Consider the following 18,664-nt stretch of genomic DNA (forward strand, 5'->3'; position numbering starts at 1 on the left):
GAGTTACCTTTCCTGTCAACTAGAGCACTGATTCCCATTAGCTTTGTTACAATAAAAGTTAACATATATGAACATAGACATACAGTAAATGAAATGGAAAATGAAGGCATGCAACAAACATTCCAATTACTAAGCAGGTATGAAGAAGAAAGTATTTTTAGTGTTTCTGAACTCATGATTCCTTTGAACATATTGACCAGGTCTAATGAACCTTTTTCTCCAGAATGTTTTTAATGGTTCATATTTAGACCATTCCCAATGTAATCATTACTCTTTTTAGCATCATCATTCATTGAATCATTTGAGAATTTGCAAATGAAGTAAGAAACACATTAATCTCTTTCACAGGTGATATTCAAAGCACCGAATGGCTAAACCCTGTCTGATAAGCACAGACACTGGAATAGTGCTCATGTGGTGATACAGTCTGTTCCCAAGCTGAATATCAGCCCTGATCTCATTTCCCACGGCCAGATGCACGTTTCAGCTAATGTAGAAGAATGAGCTATGAAACATGAAATTCACACAGACAAGAAATTGAACTCAAATACTCTGCTGCACAGAGGCTGAATGTGAAATTTTCACAGTGACTGAAACTGACTGGCTGACAGGCAATGGTGTTTTGTTTTTTTTTTATATTCAACTTTGATTAAAACGAATGGACCTAAAAGAAACCCTTGAGATTTAGTTAATGCTACCAATCTAAAGGGTCCAAAGAACTGAGGAGCCTTTAAAATCAGTATACGTGACCTTTTCTGTATTTTTCCTAAGGAAAAACAATAATTAAAACACCGAGGTACTTGAGTTTCTTTTCAAGGGATTACTGTTGTTATCTTCCTGAGATGCAAAGACCACAAAAGAAGAGCACCATGCCAAGGCTACTGGACGAGGCACCAGAAACTAATAGTTTGGTCCTTTTCTAAAGGGGTCTCTTCCAACAATGACACTAAAACACAGTGATGGATCACAGATGCCCGGGGCGCCTGGCTGTCCTTGGATTCCGGGTTTTCCGTGGTCTCCATCTTTGCCAGGGAGGCCTGGGTCTCCAGGAGGACCTTCTTTGCTTATTCCAGGGGGCCCTTCTGGACCTATGATGGAACAGTAGCAACATATGAACACAGAATTTGTTTCTGGGCTGACACAGCTGAATCTGTAAAACATGTCAACTGGAAAAAAGACTCTCTTCAACATTTTACATATTTGTACTCAAAGTGGAAAGAGATGGAATCCTCTTGATAATTCTATATGCCTTCCATTTGGAAAAGAACTGTCCAAAAATAATTTTCCAAAACTAAGCCAAGCTGTGTTATTACAGAAATCATGCAGCTAATGAAGACACAGAGCTAATATTTTAAGATTTCAATTTGTGGATTTCACATTTTCACAATTTTAAGATTTCAATTTGTGGCTAAACTATTTCTTACTTTCAGCTTACTTTTGCCAATATTATTTTAGATTTGCCAGTAATATATCAGTAAACGAAAACTTTAATGAAGTCACCTTTGTGCCATATTTGCAGTCAAAATGACTATTTTCATTATAGGTATATAGTTTCCACACTGAAATACATTGTCATTAGCATAATATCATAATAATCCATACACAACGGTATTATAACACCAACTTGTAAACCATAATTTAGTTCAACTAGCATGCTCAAAGAAAGGAAAATTAAATCAAGACACCGGCCTTTTAAAGTTGGTGACCGAAATATTTAGGTTTGGGGATGGAGCAGTGTGGTTTGGGAGCACTCTCTATCACTAATAGTTCCTGCTATTACTACTAATAAATGTTTATTTGACACTTAAGTATTGTTCAAAGTGCTTTGCATACAAATTATTGAATCATCTGCTCCACCTGAAAGCCTCAAAAAATAGTAACATCTAAAATAATAGTGATGATACACATTTATTGAAAACACAGCTTTGGTTGTCATACACTGTCTGAGAGCACAACATATATTAACTCATTTAATCATCCAACAGTGTCATGATACAAAGAAAGCTGAGTGCCAAAGAACTGATGTTTTTGAACTGTGGGGTTGCAAAAGACTCTTGAGAGTCCCTTGGGCTGCAAGGAGATCCAACCAGTCCATCCTAAAGGAAATCACTCCTGAATATTCATTGGAAGGATTAATGCTGAAGCTGAAACTCCAATACTTTGGCCACCTGATGCTAAGAACTGACTCATTTGAAAAGACCCTGATGCTGGGAATGATTGAAGGCAGGAGGAGAAGGGGACGACAGAGGATAAGATGGTTGGATGGTATCACCGACTCAATGGACATGAGTTTGAGTAAACTCCAGTAGTTGGTGAGAGACAGGGAAGCCTGGTGTGCTGCAGTTCATGGGGTCGCAAAGAGTCAGACACAACTGAGTGAACGAACTGAACTGAACTGAAATAACATCTCATCACTATTTTACAAATGAGAAAACTGAGGCAAAGCAAAGTTAACACAGCTAGCAGAGTTTGGCTTTTGAGTCCATTTCAGCATTATTTTGGGTTCCGGGGGTTGGTGATGGACAGGGAGGCCTGGCGTGCTGCGATTCATGTGGTCGCAAAGAGTCGGACATGACTGAGCGACTGAACTGAACTGAACTGAGCTGAGAATCATAAAGATAAAACAGTGATACAGACAGTGATATACATTAGATAGGCATGAGCAACTGAAACCATATGAGATCTAGTCTAAGGAGTGGTGTTCTAAAGAATCTAAATGATAAGTGAGAGGGAATCTTGAATGATTCATAAATGTAATATAGGATAAAACTTCTAGTAGTTAGATCTCAATGTGCTGAATGTGAATCACTCAAAAAAGGAAAGAAAAGTCTTGATTTCAAATCTTTGGACATAGATCTATGGTGATTTTCCTAAAGCAAAATGTGCAGGAAACTTATGAGCATCACCAGTTCTTACCTGGGGGACCAGGAGGACCTTGTGCTCCAGGGTACCCAAGTCCTTGGCTCCCCTTTGCCCCGTTCCGTCCAGGGAGGCCTGCAGAGTGTCAGAGAGGTGAATAAGCTTACTTTTCCCATAAAATCACTTCCTCCTTAGATTGTTTCTTTCAAAGCTGTTAATATATACATTAAAGAAAAATAAATCTTTAAAAAAAGTTTCACCTACTTATTATTACTTACCACCTATTTATTATTACTAATGGGGAAGAGAATTTTTTAAGCCACAATTTTTAAAATAATTAATGCTTTAGAAACATAATGAGATTAAATATTAAGAAAGGAAAATTATTGGAATTAATTTTATTATTTAGCCCTTTCTGTTCATCACAGCTGTTCCTTTGATGAAACATCTAAATTGTTCAAATCATATTAAACTAAAAGGAAATAATTATCAACCAACATTTCACATAAACATTCAGAGGCAAAGAGCAGTTAAGTTGTGGCCTACTATTAGAAAGTTTGGTTGCAAAACCTAATTCTTTTTTTTTTAATTTTTTTTTAATCTGGACCATTTTTAATGTCTTTATTGCATTTGACACAACACTACATCCACTATTTTTTTTTTTTTAATGTATTAGTTTTTTCCCAAGACATGAGGGATCGCAGTTCATTGACCAGGGATTGAACCTATGCCCCCTGTATTAGAAGGCTAAGCCTCAACCACTGGACCATCAGCAAAGTCTCTAATTTTTCTTATAACAGAAAACAATGTTGAATACAGTAACAAACATTACCAAAGTCAAAATAAAGGAAATGGTGTCTGTGATGTTCTATTTAAAGACATTATTGGACACAAGCAAAATTTCTAAGTTCATTGTCAACATTTTCTGATTTACAAGTTCACATGCTTCATAACCTTGAACTTGCTCTCTTGGCTTTAGGATATGCTTTCAAAAAATACAATAATTATTCTTTAACTCAGCTGACAAATTATTTAAAGATGTAGGGATAGAAAAATTTTTTGTCTTCAAGAAGACAAACATGAACTCTTGCCTATTAAATCACTTTAAGAGGTGAATACAGAAAATATCTTTTTCTGTTGTTCATTTGCTTACACATACGAACTAAGTACCTTTTAGTCCTTTGGCACCTGGGCGTCCCGGAGCTCCCATTAATCCGGGAACACCGTCTCTTCCTGGCAAACCAGGGAATCCTCGGGGACCTTCTGGGCCCATGGGACCGGGTGGCCCTGGAATACCAGGGGAGCCGTGCTGGGGCTGGCAATGATCACAGCTTTGAATTCTTCCACTTTGAAGTAAGACAGGTAACTGGGCTTGAAAGCAAAGAAACCCCAACTCTTATGTTTAAATGGTGAGTGGACATTAACAATCATTTATAATTAAAAAAAAAAGATTTACAGATGCTTAACTCTTGGCCAATAACTTCATTTCTAGAAATTTAACTAGGAAATATCCATTGCTGTTTATAATAATTTTATTGAGGAAATTGCTTCAAATAAGGGGGAAAAGTACCTTCCTAAAAGAAACTGTTAAATTATAAGTGTCATATTGGGGAATAAAATTACTAGAATTATGTCAGAAAAGAAAATTTAATCAATGGTGAAATAATGATAAATTACTTTATAAAAAAGATTACAAAAGTTACATGTAAAAATACTTATATAGGAGAGACAAAGATGGATAAATGTCCTTTATTTTCTTCTTTATCTTACTTATACTTTTATAATTTCTACAAAAATATTTATATGACTTCTGAAATTTGAAAGTTATTAAAATCTGTATGTTTGAGACTTACCTCTTAATACATCAGTGCAAACTTGTCGAATAAACTCTTCTGAAAATTCTCTCCCCTGCATCAAATTATTAGGGGTTATAACATGGACATGCCAAGTACAAAGAATGAAAACATAAAACTGTGAAAGAAGCAGAATACATACGGGTTTCCCATCCAGTCCTGGGGGGCCCGGAGGACCTGCTTGCCCGGGTGGCCCCTGGGGGCCCGGGGGCCCCATCAGACCATCCACCCCAGACTCTCCTTTGGCTCCAGTGGCACCTCGGGCACCAGGCTCTCCCTTTTCACCTCTCTAAAAACAAGCGAAATCTTCAGAAGTTCTATTTAAATATTTCAGGAGGTATAATTGCACCATAAAAGTCCTCAAGAATACAGATATGAATAAATACAAACATATATCTAAATTATACAGGTAACTGCTGGGAAACACCATAATTGATCAGGAGGGAAATTTCATACTATATGAAACAGCAATTTATCCATCCAATCAACCACCCATCCAACCCTACAAATAACCGTTAATTAGTACATATGTTGATTAGGCAATATGCATAGTACCAGAGATACATCAGTGACTGTGACAGTCTTGTTCCCAGGGAGTTTAAATTCTAGAGGTAGGCATAGAAATGCACACTATTCCTCATTGGAAAATACGCAGAAAAACAGTTCCTAATTTAGAACAGGAATCAATACTATTGACAAATGCATACCATTTCATACCTAACTCAGTGAACCTACATATTCTGAAAATCTCTATTCAGGAACTATTGAAGAACATGAAAGATATTTTCTGCTTGGAATGTCAACGGCTAGATTTATTTATACAGTACTGAAAATTGAGCTGTGAGGACTGCACAGCATAATGCAAGAAGAAACATACCTCTCCTTTTGCACCGTGATGGCCTGGAATTCCCTACAAAAATTAATAGGAAAAAAAATGTGCAAGTTACAGTACTAACAATGTGACATGTACCCTTTAGACATATTTAATCAAACTTGAATTTTTGGTTTGGAAGACAGCAATAGAAATAGTGACAAAATTACACATACAAGAAACCTTTTTCAAGGAGACTAATGACTAGGAAATATACTAAATGAATAATATAAAAGGGTTAATTTACATAACTTTCATTCATCTATATGAATATTTTCAAATGATGCAGGTCAAATATGTAGGTTAGAATGGCATTCTATCTGAATTCTTTTAAAACTCTACTCTTATTTTAAAATATATTACTAGTTTAAGGAAAATTAAAAGTTAAGTCAGGGAACATATCCAATATTTAATAATAACTATAAATGGAGTATAGACTTTAAAAATTGCATCACTATATTGTGCACCTTATATATGATTGTACACTAACTATACTTCAATAAAAAGCTCAAATCAGTAAAATAAGGAATATTTATTCTTTTATTCAGTGATTAAGATCCTATTTTGTTTCAAATTTGTATTCTTAAAATTAAATTTTGTTTGAGTACTATAGATAAACGGTGGGTTAAAGAAAAGATAACATAGGGGAGAAAAACATACTATCCTATGCTTAAATCACTCATGGTTGGAAATTCAGAGATTAGGAAAGAAGCATGTTAGTGTGAAGTCAAGTGGGCCTTAGAAAGCATTACTATGAACAAAGCTAGCGGAGATGATTCAATTTCAACTGAGCTATTTCAAATCCTAAAAGATGATGCTGTGAAAGTGCTGCACTCAGTAAGGCAGCAAATTTGTAAAACTCAGTAGTGGCCACAGGACTAGAAAAGGTCAATCTTGATTCCAGTCTCAAAGAAGGGCAATGCCAAAGAATGTTCAAACTACTGTACAATTGCACTCATTTCACATGCTAGCAAGGTAATGCTTAAAATCCTTCAAGCCAGGCTTCAACAGTACACGAATTGAGAACTTCCAGGTGTATGAGTTGGATTTAGGAAAGGCCGAGGAACCAGAGATCAAGTTGCCCACATCCACTGAATCAGAGAAAAAACAGGAGAATTCCAGAAAAGCATCTTCTTCTGCTTCATTGGCTACATGAAAGCCTTTTACTGTGTGGATCACAAAAATCTATGGAAAACTCTTAAAGAAATAGGAATACCAGATCACCTTACTTGCCTCCTGAGAAACCTGCAAGCAAGTCAAGAAGCAATAGTTAGAACTGGATATGGAACAAAGGACTGGTTCAAAACTGGGAAAGGAGTACATTAAGGTTGTATATTGTCACCCTGCTTATTTAACTTATATGCAGAGCACATTAAGCAAAACACCGGGCTGGATGAAGTACAAGCTAGAATCAAGATTGCCGGGAGAAATAGCAATTACCTCAGATATGCAGATGACACCAACCTTATGGCAGAAAGGGAAGAACTAAAGAGTCTCTTGATGACAGTGAAAGAGGAGAGTGAAAAAGTTGGCTTAAAACTCAACATTCAGAAAACTAAGATCATGGCATCTGGTCCCATCACTTCATGGGAAATAGATGGGGAAACAGTGGAAACAGTGATAGACTTTATTTTCTTGGGCTCCAAAATCACGGCAGATTGTGACTGCAGCCATGAAATTAAAAAATGCTTGCTCCTTGGAAGAAAAGTTATGGTCAACCTAAACAGTATATTAAAAGGCAGAGACAATACTTTGCCATCAAAGGTCCGTCTAGTCAAAGCTACGGTTTTTCCAGTAGTCATGTATGGATGTAAGAACTGGACCATAAAGAAGGCGGAGTGTGAAATTGATGCTTTTGAATTGTGCCACTGGAAAAGACTTGAGATTTCCTTGGACTGCAAGATCAAACCAGTCCATCCTAAATAGGAAATCAGTCCTGAATGTTCATTGAAGGACTGATGCTGAAGATGAAAGCTCCAATACTTTGACCACCTCATGTGAAGAGCCAACTCAATGGAAAAGATCCTGATGTTGGGAAAGCTTGAGGGCAGGGGCAGAATGGGACAGCAGAGGATGAGATGATTCGATGTCATCATTGACTCAAAGGACATGAGTTTGAGGAAACTCTGGGATATAGTTAAGGACAGGGAAGCCTGACATGCTGTAGTCCATGGGGTTGCAAAGAGTCAGACACGACTTAGCAACTGAACAACACAAATTTTGTACAATGGGCTTCTCAAGTGTCACTAGTGCTAAAGAACTCGCCTGCCAATGCAGGAGACCCAAGAGATGCAGGTTTGATCCCTGGGTTGGGAAGATCCCCTGGAGGAGGCACGGCAACCCACTCCAATATTCTTGCCTGGAGAATCTCATGGACAGAGGAGCCATAGGAGAGTGAGGCATGACTGATGCAACTTAGCATGCATATGTGCATGTTGACCAATGTGGCAGTTTTTTCCTACCATGATATAAACTAGGGACCTTTACCTGAAGCTCTCTCACCATCACAATCATGGGATACATGTGAATGGTTCCTTTAAAGTTTTTCCTCTTATCTTTTACATAGTCATTCCAATGACATTTTTGAGAGATGATAAGAACCTTTAGGAAATACACTAGAATTTTTTGTTTTTGAAATTCATTGTACATTCAGGCTCCAGAATCACCCAATATTAGTTTAGAACAAAGGGTATAGCTTTCACAACACACAGGAGGGATTTCATTAATCAATTTATTATCTTTTATTGAAATATAGTTGATCATTAACCAACTTTAAAGTTAAAAATTCGTGTTCTGCAATTCAATATAAAACTCAGTGTATAATAAACATTTCAATACAGAATTCCATATATAACAGTGAAGTTTGAGGATTTATGTTGATTTATTTCTAGGTTCCTTCAACATGAAGATTCAAATGAGACAGAAGAAAAAAATAGGGAAAATCAGTGTTTGGCACAGAGTAAGGGAGATTCTCAAAACTTGAGCATAAAGACACTAAATTTTAGTTTTCATATAAAAATCAGTTAGTGAGTAAAACACTCTTTCTCAAGCCATTCTTTAAATATAGAAGTTTCTGAAGAAATGCAGAGATGTCCCCTACCAGATAGAATCCTCCAATTGGATCCAGGTACGGGGAAAGATAAAAGATAAAAGCTCCCAGGACTAGAACCAAATTAGATCTGAAACTGAAAACAGCTGTCAGCTGAGAATCCACTTAGATGATCTTGTGAGAGAAACATTTGCTTGGACCCCATTCACAACAAGAAGGCCAAAAAAAAAAAAAAAAAAAAATCAAATCGCACACGTGCTGCACTTGGTAGGCTGACAGGTAACTTAGGGCTTTGTTTACTTAGATGGGTGGGACAACCTCTCAGCAGCTGAGAGGCCACAGCTGCCCCGACCCCTCTGCAGACTTAGGTCATGGGGGTGGAAATGCAGCTTCCAACACACCCAGGACAGAGCTTTCCAGGAAACCCAAATCCTGCCTTGGGGGAGGCAGACTTGCTTTTTCTCTAGAGAAGTGAGAAAAAAAAAAAAAAGATGTTAAGGGAACCTTGCCAAGAGTGTCATCTGTCAACCAGTGAGCTAGCCGCCAAATTGTGCGCTCAGAATCCCAAGGAAATAGGCTCCTATCGCAGTTTCTGTGAGTAAAAACGTAGGAGGACCGGCCGGGGTCTTGGAGGCTGACGCATGGAGAGGTGAGGCTCTCCTGTGAGAAGAGCCGCGCACACATGCTGTGTGGTTACCCCGGGCAAGCAGAGCAGGGCGGCGGGGAGCAGGGACAGCGCTGCTTGTGCTCCGGCGGTTTATCATGGGGCGAAGGGGCCCACACCGAGGAGACCTTTCTTCCTGACCATCACTGCACACGGGCGGACTGGGTCCTGGGCGCTCTCAGTGACGCCTGCTCTGAAGCTCAGCTTCTAGGCTCTCAATTTCCCGACACCCAGCGCTCAGCTTTCATCTAAGACGCGCCCGGGGCGTGTGCTTTCAGACACACGCCTTCCCACCCGCCTGGGCCTCTCCCATTCCTCCAAGCGAGGGACCCAGAAACTCCGCCCTTGGAGCCATCGCCTCACAGTTTCATCCCCCTACCACCAGTTAGTGCAACTACGGAATCTGCCTTATGCCCACACTCCCTATCAGTTGGATGATTTTATTTGTCCATTTTGGCTCTGACTTAACCTACACGCCACGTGACAATCTCACAGAAACATGGCTTCAGGAGGGGTTTAGTCAAAGAAGAAAGTTAGCACTGAAGCACACAGGTTACTATGTGTTCAACAGATAGCTGGTGGGAAGTTGCCGTGGAGCTCAGCCTAGATCAATGGGATGGGGCTGGGAGGCAAGCTCAAGAAGGAGGGGATATATGTGTGTTTATGGCTGGTTCACACTGGCAGACAGCAGAAACCGACACAACATTGTAAAGCAATTATACTCCTATTAAAATTTTTCTTAAAAAAGAAGAAAAGCATGTATTATGTATCTAGTCCATGACAGTTCCCCGAGATGGGATTAACACATCTGTAGGGTAGCAAATTGTGTCTTTGAACAAACTAGAGGGAAACAAGTCAATTCTTTCACTACACAGGGCCTCAACTGCTCATATTTTAAGAAGAAAAGAAAAACTCAACAATAGGTACAGAGATGCTGCTATGAATGGCTGCCTTGGGCCATTACTACTCCAAGAAGCAGGTGGAATTGTCTACCTTCAGTCATTTTTTTAAATGTGGTCCATTTTTAAAGTCTTTATTAAGTTTATTACAACATTGCTTCTGTTTTTACATTCTGGATTTTTGGCTGAGAGGCATGTGAGAGCTCAGCTCCCTGACGAGGGATTGAAACTGCACCTCCTGCACTAGAAGGCAAAGTCCTAATCACAGGGCACCAGGGAAGCCCCGACCTTTAGTCATTTACTTGGTGAGAAATAAGTATTGAAAGTCAAGTTTCACAGCCACAGAGAGTATCAGCATGGGAAAATAAAAATATAAATCAAACAATTAAAGCAAGCCCTGACCACCATCACCACAAGCATTCTCATCCCTGTGCACTTAGAATGCACACTACATCTCCCCTTCTCCTCCCTCATTTTTATTTGCAAGTAACTCTCTTTCAGTCAGTTATGTGATTCATTGATTCATTTTCCATAAAAAAAAAAAATACCTGTGATCCTGGAATCCCTGGTCTTCCATTTTCTCCCTTTTGACCCTTTAAAATTGAATAAATGTTATTTATTAGTTTACACATACATGATGCATTCACACACACAACGCATACTATGTACTTTGCTGCTGTCTAGAGCAAAGTTCACAAGAGCAGCGATGCAAATATGCAAAATGATGCAAGAGAAGAGAAGAAAAGAAGTGAGAGGAAAGTCAGCCTAACCTTAGAGTTAAAATTGACAGAGACAAACAAACTACCGACTTTGGGGAACATGTAAATAGAACATGTTAAACAATTGAGGGTGTTCTGCAGAGTCCATGCTCATGGCATGAAAACTGTTTAAAAATACAGTGACTGTGGTCATTTTCTTAATTTCAATGGCATTATGTTTGGTGTGTATTAAGTACATGTGAGGGCAAGAAGACCACTTTAAAGACATTTTAAATGCTTGGGGCTGGTGCACGGGGATGATCCGGAGAGATGATATGGGGTGGGAGGTGGGAGGGGGGTTCATGTTTGGGAACTCATGTACACCCGTGGTGGATTCATATCAATGTATGGCAAAACCAATACAGTATTGTAAAGTAAAATAAAGTAAAAATAAAAATTAAAAAAATAAATAAATTTATATTTTTAAAAAAAAGACATTTCTACATTTACACTGTAAAAAATATTTTGAATGAAGATCTTTAAATTAGGACAAATAAGGAAAACTTGATAAAGATACAAACATATTTGTCCATTCAATTAATATTTTGTATAAGACATCCATCTTATATAAGACATTGGGCCAGACCCTGAAACACCACTATTTCATCTGTATGTTGAAAGGGTAATTAATATAGTCTAGTAAAACATACACCTAGATATACAATCAGTTAAAGATCTAGTGACTGAAATTTTAAATCACTCCTGAATAGCAGGTTTGGTTTGTCTTTTTTTTTTTTCATTTAGTTATACCCATGAATTCCCAGGGGCCCTATTTGCTGGCAGGACCCTGTAACTTCAGGACACTTCAGCAAAGTGTCCCTACGTTGCCATCAAGTTGCTTACTGTGTGGTACAGAAGCTAAGCAAATTAATATCTTAAATATGAAGTTAAATTCCAAACTTCAAAGTGGCTAAGATACGAAATCTTAACTGTTCTCAAAACAAAAAACAAAATAATGTGCGTGATAAAGGTATCAGCTCACCCTTCAGTAGTAATCATATTGCAGTATATAAATGGATTAAACCAACACCTTTTACACCTTCAACTTACTTAACTTACACATTTTTTGTGGTTGGGGGAAAGGGTGACTGGACTCAAGGAGACTAGTTAGAATGATGCTTCAGTCACCCAGGACCCATGACAAGAAATGACCAGGGTGGTGGATTTCAGAGAAGGGGCTTAATTCAACTTTCATTGTCTGAAACACATTGAGACTGTGACCCTAGCAGGTTTTTACTTTGAAATTTTCTTTCATGCCTCTAGATATTCCAGAGTTTTGAACATTCTGGGAAATTTTGCAGTATCTTTGTTTTATGTGAAGCTTATTTTATGTAGCAAAACTCAGCCACTATTGCTAACCTTTGCAATTTTAAAAACATCGCAAAACCAATACAGTATTGTAAAGTAAAATAAAACAAAATAAAAATTAAAAAAAACATCACTGAAATACTGTCTGTCCAGATTTACAATTTTGGTCAAAAAAATCTTATATATTTCTAGAACGTGAAAGACTAAAAGGCCGACAGATACAGTTTATTCCTTATCAGTGTGTCACTGTTTCGGCCACCAGTGTCTTATTCATGGACCAGTGATCAGTTAAGGAAAAATCTCTTCTAGAGCCACTGGGACTGAGGTAGAACTGTCCTCCCCTCTCAAAGCTGTAGCACATCCCTTCTCTTCACCTTTTTCACTAAGACACCCAAAACCAAATGTCCTAAATCACCCTAGATTTCTTCAGCCTGATCTAATTTTCTGGTATAATTCTCCTTCTTTTTATTAGTTTGAATATGTTTCATATGTAGAGTGAATAGTGTCTTATCAAATTTATTTGTGCTATAAGTCATGTCAAATCATCTGGGGAAACCAATACACCATAAAGTATATAAATGAACAGATATTACAAGAATAAAGCATAAAGTCCTGACTTTATTGCAAACCAAAAAAAAGCCAGTAACATACCTGAATGCCCCTTTCACCTTGATTTCCTTTGTCCCCCTGCAAAAAGGCAGTTTTATATGTAGCATAATATAATATATTCTGTAACCTTTCAAATAAACATGTTTTTCTTCAGCAAAGAAAAATACATGGTCTCATGCAAATTCCACAAGTGCCTTATATACAGAAGCTAACATAATATTTGGGAGGAGAGTAAAACCACATTATGTCAAAGTGATGTTCTAAATGAATACTTTCTTGTGCTCTTATATTCCAAAGAAAGTTTACTACAATTTCTTTGTTATAAGGAAGAAGAAAACTTTTCCATATTGATGACAATCTGAGGTTAAACAAAGAGAAGACTTGATAAATCTTGTTTTATGAAATCAAACTGAAAAGTCTTCTTACTATTCAGCTAACAGTAGTCACAGATTTATAAGAAACAATGAAACAATGTTGAAATGGTATTTAGAAAATATATGCTTCAAAAATTAACTTTTGGGGGAAAAGTCATATACCATAATATTGTTTCCTGGAGTTTCTCAGCCAGGAGAGATGTTTGAAACCAACTAGTTCAATGTTTTTGCTCTTATAATTAACACACAGATCAGGAAAGGTAAGCATTTGCCCAAAGTTGAACTTGGGCCATGCTATCCAAACACAGAATTTTGTGCTTACAGCAAATAAAACACAGGTTTTCGTTTAACTGACAAGTTTCTGAACAAGGAAATTCTCTAAATCCAAACATATATTCACATGGATTTAGTAAGTAAATACTATACTCAATAGTATTAAATAAATACTAGCCACTAAGAGTCCAACACTTAATCACTGCTGTGTGGACCATCCCTGCGTCAGCAAGTGCTGACTGCCACTCATCAGAGCAAAAAAGATTGCTCTGGGTACAATAACCTAGGGCCCAAGCAAATAACACATGAGGGATAGAAAAAATGAAATTATACAAAACTTGAAACAGCAAGAGATACAAAGATGGAGACATAAGACTTTGTACCCTTTACAGAACAAAACTGGTACAGTCACTTCTAACCTGAATGTTTAGATACTAACTCAGGGGTGTGGACTTCTCTGACAGATAGCCAGTTAAGTTCTTGCTCAAAGTCTTCAAGCCAACAATAATATTTACACAGATACAACTCAGAGCTCTTTTATTTAATAGGATAGAGAGAGAACCCAAGGGAATGCTATCTTATCTCACCAAAATATTTTATGTGAATATATAAGCCTTATATTTTAAACTCAAATTAATTTTAGATGAACTGTTATGTAATATAATTGTTTCAGAGAAAAGAATATCATGGTCAAGCAATTCTGGTTGTAATTTTTATCATTTCAGACTTTTGCTTCAGTTTGGGAAAGATATTCACACTTTGGTTAAGAGTGGCTCAAGTTGAATATTTGAGTAACCTGGAACGGTTAGTTTTAAATTTACACTGCATCTGCTTCTGTGACTTTAACCCTTTTTTGTTATTGTTAGCATACACAATGGCCTGCCTGAGGGAAATAACCTGAGCCACCTGTGAAGGAGACTGTCAGGAAGTGAAACTAATACATCCCCCTACCTGAGCCTTGCCATTCTATAGAATACTTGCAAGGACTGAATAGTCTTTTTCCTTTGTTTCCTCACGTCCCCCAACCTCTGATCCGTAAAAGAACCTGGCAACCAGGCCCTGACAAGAAGGTTCTTTTGGGGCACTAATCTGCAACTTCCTGGTCAGCTGGCTCCCTGATTAAAGTCTCTTCCTTGCCTCAAACCTCATCTCTTGGATTTACTGACTTGTCGAGTGGAGAGCAGAGTGAGCTTGGACTCGGTCACACTTTCCCTAAACAATTCTCGACTCTCCTACTGAACAATATGAATTTACAGGATATTACTTAACTGTATGTTTTCTGATCTATCTTTTCCAAGGTCCTCACGCAGGAAACAGTACCCATGCAGGGACATGAAAGAGGCCACAGCTCTTGGCACGGGGTTGAACACGTTACATGTGTGCCAAGTACGTAGGTCATCTCACCGCTGAACGTATCATTGGTCCTCCTCTGCTACCCCCCCAAAAGAAAAACCTACATGTTCACAGCTGATTAACACTGAATTATGTATCCTAAAAATCATACCTTTTTCCCTTGAATTCCAGGCAAACCCAGGTATCCTGGTTCTCCTGGGGGACCCACCGCTCCTGGCTCTCCCTAAATAACACAGAAATCACATGAACATCGCAGACCCACTGCTTGTGAACAGCCCCACTGCTTGTATCTCTACATACATCTCAAATTTAAAACTGATAGCTAAAAATTTTATGAACATTCCGAGTTATTATTATAGAACTAGTAAAGAGTGAAAAGTCCACGGATGTCCTAATAAAATTTTTTATGTTTCTTCCTATCTTTTCTAGTTAAGAAATTCTGAGAGCATATGATATTTGAAACCTTCATAAATAGTTGGTATTTTTCTTATATTTATAACTTCAACAATAAAAAATTAAGCAGTGAAAATAATGAACATGGGTATCTCTCTTTGCATTTACTAATATTTTCTCTTCATCCTTGAAATTGCTTTTTCTCATAAATCCTCCTTTAAAAAATGCATTGTTACAAAACTGGTAATAAAAAGAAGCAATAAAATTATTAAAAATTTCATTACCCAATATTTTTATTTGGTTATATATTTTCCCTCTACCTCTCATAAACATATAGGCAACTTAGTTACTAAAATGTGCCATGTTTACATAATTTTATAATAAATTATTTACTTCAAAATATATTAATATTAAAATTTTTAATATACCATTATGTTTTAAATTTTTTTTAACTATAGAACATCATTCAGTTGTATTGATTTACCATATTTAATAAAATTCCTACTGCCAAACACTCATTTTCACCATTTTTATAAACAATATTGGGGTGAACATTCTTATCATTAAATATACACATTTATGATTTTTACTTTATACATCTGGAAAATTATTTCCTTAAACATAAATTCTTGAGCTGTTTTCACAGCAAAGAATATTCTGTATTATCTTAACTGAATTTTCTACTCCCTATCATGTCATAGGTGTTATTTCCTTTCTTTTAAATGCCTTAAATAAGAAATACTTACAATGTGAAAGTATATAATGACGATGCCTCAACAACATTTAGGTTAAAATTTTAAGAGATAGGATGCACTCCTAAACATGCTTCATGGTGTTTCGGTTTTTCTTTGTTTGTTTTACCGTTAGTCCTAAACTCTTGTCACATTAACTAAAAATGACTCTCTTTTGTGGAAACTAAGTTCTGTTCTCTTTGCTTACTGTGAGTTGTTGAATATGACTCTAGATTTTTGAAGGCTAGAAAAGAATTTAAAATGACTGACATCAACTATTTGGTTTGGAGGAAACTGGTAAGGCATTTGTGACTCCCAAACTGAAGATAAAGTCCCATCAATCATCAACCAAGGAACAGAACCACCCTGGGAGACACACACACACACACTCATGCTCAGCCACAGAAGAGAGTGATATTCTCTGCACCAGAGAGGATATTCACCAACTTTTACCAATTCTAGAAAAACCAAGGTATATGTCATGCCTTTATTACCCAAACTATGATAAAATATCCAAAACACAGAAATGAAATTGACCCACATTCACCACTGGCTTTCAGGTACGTTAATTTCATCCTTCATTTCACATATCTTTTCTTAATACAACTGTTAATCTCACCCAAAAATGAGAGGACCGCATACTTTGAAAACATTTCTAAATACATCAAAACACAATGAATTACCTTGAGCCCAGAAGCCCCAGGCAGCCCTTGAAGTCCGGGTTCACCTTTATTTCCCTGTCAATGCATCAAAATTATTTTAAATTTTGAATTTAAATGTCACCAGACATTTAAAGGAACATATTTTAAACAATTTTTACAGTTTCAACTTTCCAGTTGTTTGAAAAATAGAATCTATATGTTAGATCTTCTTAAGAAAAACTATTTTAAACAAGGAAGTGAGTCTGCATATTTATAAAGTCTTCAATGAGCCTGTTTGAAGCTGGTAGCTCCAAGTAAAAAAATCTTTAGGGACCAGCCCTAATCAGCTAGGTCTGTGTTGCAGAGGCCAGATTCATGTATCTTAATAGCATCCTCTAGGCTGGAAATCATCCTTCCCTGTTTCACTTTCTCTGTAGAGCTCATTTTCAGTATGTAACTTAAGGAAAGAAAATTAGCCTCAAATGCACTTTTGAGTGGCTTTTGGAAGAAACATGCATCAGATAACATTTAGTTTGCATGCTTTTTCAGAATTCCAGTACAGTCTTTGCTAACAGACACTTGGAAAGTAAGACCAAGTTGTTAGAGCAAGGCATGTAAGATAGGAAAACAGGACTGGTTATAAAAAGAGACAACTCGCCTCCTGGTTCATCAGGAGAGATTGTCAGAGGTGGTTCTGTCTTTCAAATATGCTCTGACACCTGAAATCATAGCCCGGTCCGTGTCTGGCAAAACCCTGTTATTAAAGAGGTTGGTGTGACACCTAGGAGAGGGGGGTGATGACCACCCAGAGTCAGGGCGGGTGTGATCAGAAAAGAGAACCACCTTCATTCTCAGCTCATGTTGAGAACCACACAAACATAATATTTGCACTTAATTAAAGCATTTGTCACGTTAACAGCATGATTATACCATAGCATCATGGTTCCTTAAAATTTCTAATTTTATAAATGGTTAAGCTGAAACTCACAGGGGTGACAGGACTGGCTGAAAGCTACATGACTTGATTATGTTAATGTACTTTGATGTGATTTACATAACATTTTACAAAACTGGAATCTGGTATGGTAAAAAAGACTTACATGTGGTTCAACACCTATTCTAAAAATGAGTACTGTAGTGGAAATTGGAAGTTCTCTAAAGATCTACACAGACTCTCAGCATCATAGCTGCCTTGCTTGCAACAGCTTCATTGTCCTACTGTTGACCTGATATCAGTTGATATTGTAGGCACTGTTCCCAAATACATTAGTTGACACAACCAGAGGGATACGGTAATATAGAGCAGCAGTCCCCAAAGTTCTTGGCATCAGGGACTGGTTTCGGGGAAGACAAGTTTTCCACAGACTGGGCAGGGGATGGTCCAGGTGGTAACACAAGTGATGGGGAGTGATGGGGAGCAGCGGATGAAGCTTCATTGCTGCCCCACCCCTCACCTCCTGCTGCGTGGCCCAGTCCCTAATAGGCCGGTACCAAGGCCCAGGGGTTGGGGACTCCTGATACAGAGGCAGGTAAGCTACGACCTATGGGCTAAGTCAGCCCAAAGCCTGTTTTTATAAATAAAGTTGTAAAGTTTATTTTTATAAATAAAGGAACACCGGTACACCCACACAGCAGCTGCTTCTACATTCTAAGAGCAGGGATGAGTGACCGCATCAGAAGCTGTATGGCCCTCAAAGACCAAAACATGTCCAACCTGGTCCTTGGCAGAAAAACATTCTGAGACCTGAGCTAATACACTGCATGAAAAGAAGTGAAATCAAACGTTTCACTGAAAAGATTTCATTTTAGAGGTATAATTTTAACATCTTGAGTCTATTTGAAACAAAACAGGTTCAAAAATAGATGCTAAAAATCTGTTTTAACATCTTGAATCTATTTTTAAAATTGTACAAGATGAGGGAAATCAAACTTCATAGTAATTTATGTAAAAATAAACTGGGATGTTAGAATCACTTGACTCACCAGCCATATCAGCAGACCTGCCCAAGGGGTGGATGCCACAAATACA

At 37.6% G+C, this 18,664-nt stretch overlaps 1 protein-coding gene across 1 annotated transcript in view; it reads right to left on the reverse strand.

Moving 5' to 3' along the window:
* Positions 1-900: 900 nt before the first annotated feature.
* The window catches only part of COL21A1 (collagen type XXI alpha 1 chain), a 169,406-nt gene continuing 151,642 nt past the window's right edge, over positions 901-18,664 (reverse strand). The window contains exons 20-29 of the mRNA XM_052648985.1: positions 16,678-16,731; positions 15,022-15,093; positions 12,913-12,948; positions 10,744-10,788; positions 5,590-5,622; positions 4,855-5,001; positions 4,713-4,767; positions 4,030-4,230; positions 2,917-2,994; positions 901-1,088 (exon numbers count right to left, since the gene is read on the reverse strand). Of these exons, the coding sequence (XP_052504945.1) occupies positions 901-1,088; positions 2,917-2,994; positions 4,030-4,230; positions 4,713-4,767; positions 4,855-5,001; positions 5,590-5,622; positions 10,744-10,788; positions 12,913-12,948; positions 15,022-15,093; positions 16,678-16,731 (909 nt within the window). The remainder of the gene's footprint in view (positions 1,089-2,916; positions 2,995-4,029; positions 4,231-4,712; positions 4,768-4,854; positions 5,002-5,589; positions 5,623-10,743; positions 10,789-12,912; positions 12,949-15,021; positions 15,094-16,677; positions 16,732-18,664) is intronic.

This window comes from Budorcas taxicolor, chromosome 11 (assembly GCF_023091745.1).
Source record: "Budorcas taxicolor isolate Tak-1 chromosome 11, Takin1.1, whole genome shotgun sequence".
Classification (NCBI taxonomy): Eukaryota; Metazoa; Chordata; class Mammalia; order Artiodactyla; family Bovidae; genus Budorcas; species Budorcas taxicolor.